We start from the raw sequence: 6000 nt of genomic DNA on the forward strand, positions 1-6000 counted from the left end.
TAAACATATACAACGCAAGGCAGACATTTCCAACACTGGAACACTAAGTTAAACTACTTCAACTAAGAAGCTCTTGCAGAGCATAATGCTGCTAAACAAAGTATTGCACTCTGTCAAATTTCATTTATTACAAATTCACAATGCTTGACCAGCACAGCCCTCTTCTTTGCTAAAAACAAAAAATTTTTTCCTCAATCATCTACTGTCAGAATCTTACGCATCTTTTTGATACTCCACCCTGCGAAAGCAAAACAACTATGCTATTTTACTGACAAGACAGATCAATTAAGGGAAGAATTCTCCTCTCTCTCTGATTTGGTGCTATGTGCTTAGCCTTCAGGTCTTTGTCCCAATTACTAAACAAGGTGTCTGCATTCTCTTTACCCTCTCTTCCCACCATCCACCCATTACTCCTTATCAGATCTCTCCCCTTTGCATTGTGCAGTCCTTACCATATTTCTCCAACTGCTTTTCCTCAGGTGCTGTCCCCACTTTCTTTAAATATACTACGCTCATATCCATCCCAAAAAAGCCATAGCTTGACCCAAGGTGCATGTATATGGTTGAAGTATTTTGTCATATACTAAAAGGTGTGGATGCATTTTTTTCTTTTTTACATATACTTTTTTTAAAAATAAAATATATTTCAAAATGTAAGTAAATGATTATTATGTTACAAATTGTTTTAAAGTGACAGTTGTCCTTTAAGCAACAATTGGCAGAGGTGATTGGCTGAGAATGTAAGCTTACCGCTCTCAGACAATCACAGTCTGCCATTGATGGTATGAATTGGTATAACTAAGGACAAGTGTAATCTCTGCTCCAATGGGAGCTTTATCAATGAATAAAGGGACTTAAATCACTATAGACAATTGATTATGGTGGAATTAGTATACATAATATAACAGGTCACCTTAGGCGTTGACTGCATTAAAGTTCTATATCTATGAAGGACTTGAAAGATACTGTTCATTGTTTTATAAATATTGACAACAATATGACAACTGCACACACATATTCTATAACAGTCCCCAAGAACTCTGACAAGAGCCACTGATCTATGTAGACTCACATTTCCTTTTTCTTGTAATCTATAAGTACAAATGTTTTATGATCTAATAATTACAGTATCAAGAGGCAAAGTATATTCCTACTTAATGCAACACAAACCTTCAATTTTTGTAAGCTGGTTACAAGACAAATTCAAAGTGCGTAAACACATCAAGGAGTCAAGGCCCTCAATTCTAGTTATGAGATTAGATGACAGGTCGAGATGTTGTAAATTGCGTAGATGTTCCAGTCCTTCAAGCTTACAGATTTGATTGCAGTGTAAATTTATGGAAATGAGATGGGAGTTCAAGGAAATATCAAACAAGCTAAAAAAAAAGAAAGAAAGAAAAATAAAAGTAATCACAAAAATAAAAAGTACCACTTAGATAATATAGAATGTCACTTGCAAAGTCTGTGTAATATTCTGGAAATAAACTATATGTCAAGCTAACAAAGTTGCAATGCAATGTCTGCCACCAGTTTAATGCTTTTCATCATTAAACAAATGAAACACTTCCTTGTGGTTAATAATGCATTAAATCAGAAGTTATCTTGTGGAACACTGAATGGCAAACTATAGTTTACTTTTTACAAATACAAAAAAACAGGTCCTGTGCTCAAACTCCCACTACTCTTGGGCAGCAGCAACGACCAAAGTACACATCGGCCTCAATACAGACAGTAAAAACCAAAGAAGAAATGGCCATTGGAGCACCTAATAACCTTCATTTGTTTAAATATGCATAGAGATTTGGGAAGAGCACAAGTAACTTTTTTTTCTTTGGTTTTTACTGTATGTATTGGGGCCGATGTGTACTGTGGTCATTGCTGCCACCCAAGAGTAGTGGGAGTTTGAGCGCAGGACCTGTTTTTTTGTATTTGCAAAAAATATACTATATTTTAGGGATTTGGGAAGAGCGCAGGTACCTTTTTTTCTTTGGTTTTTACTATATGTATTGGGGCCAAGGGCCAGTGCAAGGATTTTTAGCTACACAGGCGAAGACGCATTTTGCCGCCCCCACCCCCTGTTAAATTAAAAAAAAAATGAATCTTGTTGTAACCCCCCACCTTTGAATTTCTTACCCCTTTTGTGCTCTAGTGTATTTTATTCCCCCTTTAGTGTGTCTTACAACCCCCCAGTCCCTTTGTGCGTCTCTTCCCTCCAGCCCCTTTCTGTATTTCCTTCTTCCCTCAGCCCCTTTCTGTGTTTCCTTCTTACCCCAGCCCCTTTCCGTGTTTCCTTCTTACCCCAGCCCCTTTCCGTGTTTCCTTCTTACCCCAGCCCCTTTCCGTGTTTCCTTCTTACCCCAGCCCCTTTCTGTGTTTCCTTCTTACCCCAGCCCCTTTCCGTGTTTCCTTCTTACCCCAGCCCCTTTCCGTGTTTCCTTCTTACCCCAGCCCCTTTCCGTGTTTCCTTCTTACCCCAGCCCCTTTCTGTGTTTCCTTCTTACCCCAGCCCCTTTCGTGTTTCCTTCTTACCCCAGCCCCTTTCGGTGTTTCCTTCTTACCCCAGCCCCTTTCGGTGTTTCCTTCTTACCCCAGCCCCTTTCGGTGTTTCCTTCTTACCCCAGCCCCTTTCGGTGTTTCCTTCTTACCCCAGCCCCTTTCGGTGTTTCCTTCTTACCCCAGCCCCTTTCGGTGTTTCCTTCTTACCCCAGCCCCTTTCGGTGTTTCCTTCTTACCCCAGCCCCTTTCTTTGTCTCCTTCTCCACCACAGTCCCTCTGTGTGGCTCTTTTTCCCCTCAGTCCGTTTTATGTGTCCCTCCCCTCCAGATCCCTCTGTGTGTCTTTCCTTCCAAGCCACAGGCACACAGGCATCGTTTTCAGGCACGCAATCATAAATGGCATACAATCAAAATCATACAGAGATTTAACGCAGGACCTGTTTCTATTTGTATTCACTTTAGAATTACACAGCTATGTTAAAATGCCGCTGCCCAAACCATGTTTTTCTTATTAAGGGTTGATATGCATGTAGGGGTTTATAAAAATACTCCTCTCAGTCTCATTAGAGATATCTTTGCCAGAAGCTCAATGAAGCAAGGTGCAAAGTCAGTGTAGGACCCACCTGAGAGGTCTGCCTTGACATGGCTAAACTCTCATAGCCATTGGAGCAACTAAATAACCTCCATTTGTTTAAATATGCATAGGGATTTGGGAAGAGCGCAGGTAACTTTTTTTATATTTATATATATATATATTTTTATAGACTGGTGTATCTATATAAAAAGTGGCCACATTGTACATTTATACCTGCATACATACAAGGAGACATGCAATTCCTGAATGTAAAATATGCTTACAGGTAACCAATTGGTACTGCATGACTGCAAATGATGGGTGATATATGTCTTATGGTGCTGGATCCTAAAATCAGATTAACTGTCAATCCCAGCACATCATTCTTGCAGCAAAAAACATTTACTCAATATATTTAGGAGTCACATCAGGACACAAATAAAAGGCAAAAAAGTGCTTAAAGGGACACTATAGTCACCCAGACCACTTCAGCTCAATGAAGTGGTCTGGGGACCAGGTTCCCCAGGTTTTAACCCTTCAGATGTAAACATAGCAGTTTCAGAGAAACTGCTATGTTTACATTGCAGGGTTAATCCAACCTCTAGTGGCTGTCTTCCTGACAGCCGCTAGAGGCGCTTCTGCGACGCAGGATGCAAAATTTGCATTCAGCGTGCAGAACGTCCATAGGAAAGTATTGAGAAATGTTTTCCTATTAACTGTTTGAATGCGCGTGCGGCTCTGGCCGTGCATGCGCATTCCGCTCCACTCGGGAGCTGACGTCGGCAGGGGAGGAGATGTCACCAGCGCCGAGGGAGCCTGGCGCGGGATAAAGGTAAGAGGCAGAAGGGGTTTTAACCCCTTCAGCACCAAGGGAGGGGAACCCTGAGGGTGGGGGGTTCTAAGGATGCTCTAGTGTCAGGAAAACGAGTTTGTTTTCCTGACACTATAGTGATCCTTTAAAGTAAAGGCTTGTTGTGACAAGGTGCTTTTTCATTTGGGTATGTCTGCTTGCACAGCTGGAAGTCTGAAGCAAGCTGCCGGATTTTATCTTAACTCATTTTCTGAATAAGCATTAAAATATATTACGATACAATGTATGATAGCGCAGTATGCCTTAAGAAGTAACCAATTTGACCTCTCTACAATTCTTATTGGGTCCAAGGGGCTGGTCCAAACATTCCTTAAATGGTAGCTGATCACCATCCAGGCTGAGAGTTAGTGTGGGCAGTAGATCACTCAATCACCGTACCATCCTGTCTGAGGCGGGTCTAAAAGGGTTAATCTAGGGATCATGACAAGCTTGCATGATTGCAGTGATGATGGTACAGAAAGCACTGTGCATCCACTAAACGAGAGACACTGCCTTATAACTGCTCTAATGGGGGAAATGTGCTGCAGTCATAAGCCAGCAACCCAGAGCAATCAGAAAGTCAGCCAGAACTTGTTTTATTGTGTAAAAAAAAAAAAAAAAAAAAAAAAGAGTGTGATGGATATTGCATCAGAATTCACACAAATATAAAATACATTTTTTTTTTTTATTTCATTTTATAAATACATAAATTAAGCAAGCTCATAGAGCAGGAGCATGGCTGAATTGGTATCCAGGTCACCCTGCATGAGGTATGTTTAATAAGCTCGCCAGGGTGAGAGGGGACTTACCTGGAGACCTGCTTATCCATCAGGCTGAGCTCCCTGCTCTCTGGATCCCCGGCTGCCATCTTGTCACCCCACTCACACTATGGGGTGCTGGGGTGCTGGGGTGCTGGTCCTGGCTGGTGACGGCTATGAAGGGGTTAATACACAGAGCCTGTAATGGTACCCCGAGCTACACATTCAGATACCAGGCCTTTCCCCTTTAATTGTACGGCTTCATCGCAGGGACTGGGAATGTTGCACTTGGTTGCCACGGTAACGGGGGGGGGGCGGGGGTGTCCTAATTATACGGCTCCCATACCACAGGAATATTTTCTACCGCGTCCCAAGTCAAACGGCCAGTGACGTCACCACGCCAGCGGCGACATGTGACATGGGATTCGGCCAATAGCGTGCCTGTTTCAGCTTTCTCACTAGCTACTTACTCCTGGTGACTGTCTAAAGGGAGCGAACTGTCAATCAATGTACGTGCCACGCTCTCCGACTGCTATGCATGACCTGATAGGTTCCATCGGTTCGGGGGCGTGCCGCCTGTGTGAATATTCCCCGCCCCCTACCTGCAGGATGGGTTGTATCAGGGCTTGCTCAGTTATTCTGTAGGAGTGCCTTAGGTTAGTGATGGTTAATAGCTGGCTCTGCAGTTTTAGTAGCAGCTCTTACTAAAGTGCAAACACAGGGGTTTTGCTTCTCATGGCTTTTATGGTGCAAAAAAACTTAAAATTATTGCAAATAAACTTGAATTTGCACTTTTAGACAACTTATGGCGCTGAATTGCAAAACTGAACTACAAACCTCAGGCTAAAATACCGGAAAGGTTACTATGGAATAATTGGAGCTATTTATTGATTTATTTTATTTTGCAATTCTAATTTTCAATTCACTGCAATTCAGTAGTGGAATCTACTTAAAGAAACGCTCTGGGCACCATAACAATTTCTTTGAAATTACCTCGTTCTGGCTCCGGGAGGCCCTTGGCAATGTGTTCGACTAAAACGTTCTGCTCTCTGATTTAGCGTACCCACACGTACAGGGCCAGATTAAGAGCCCATTGGGCCTGGTGCTGACAATTGATGGACTTAATCACTAAATCTTATCAGAAAACACTAAAAGTCATAACACGCAAGCGTCATGTATCTGGCTGAGGTGGTTCTAAAGGGAAACTCACAGGATATAGCTATCAGAAAACACATACCCTATGCTAATCTATTGCTTTTATCTTTCAAGTAAATCCAGACCCCCCTAACAGCAGTGTCTGGTGAAGCAGAATGTCATTGGGCG

The 6000-nt window shown here is 42.3% G+C and overlaps 1 protein-coding gene across 1 annotated transcript in view; it reads right to left on the reverse strand.

Moving 5' to 3' along the window:
• The window catches only part of LRRCC1 (leucine rich repeat and coiled-coil centrosomal protein 1), a 48719-nt gene extending 43705 nt beyond the window's left edge, over positions 1-5014 (reverse strand). The window contains exons 1-2 of the mRNA XM_063450349.1: positions 4729-5014; positions 1171-1376 (exon numbers count right to left, since the gene is read on the reverse strand). Of these exons, the coding sequence (XP_063306419.1) occupies positions 1171-1376; positions 4729-4787 (265 nt within the window). The 5' untranslated portion in view covers positions 4788-5014. The remainder of the gene's footprint in view (positions 1-1170; positions 1377-4728) is intronic.
• Positions 5015-6000: the final 986 nt, after the last annotated feature.

This window comes from Pelobates fuscus, chromosome 4, assembly GCF_036172605.1.
Source record: "Pelobates fuscus isolate aPelFus1 chromosome 4, aPelFus1.pri, whole genome shotgun sequence".
In the NCBI taxonomy this organism is placed as follows: Eukaryota; Metazoa; Chordata; class Amphibia; order Anura; family Pelobatidae; genus Pelobates; species Pelobates fuscus.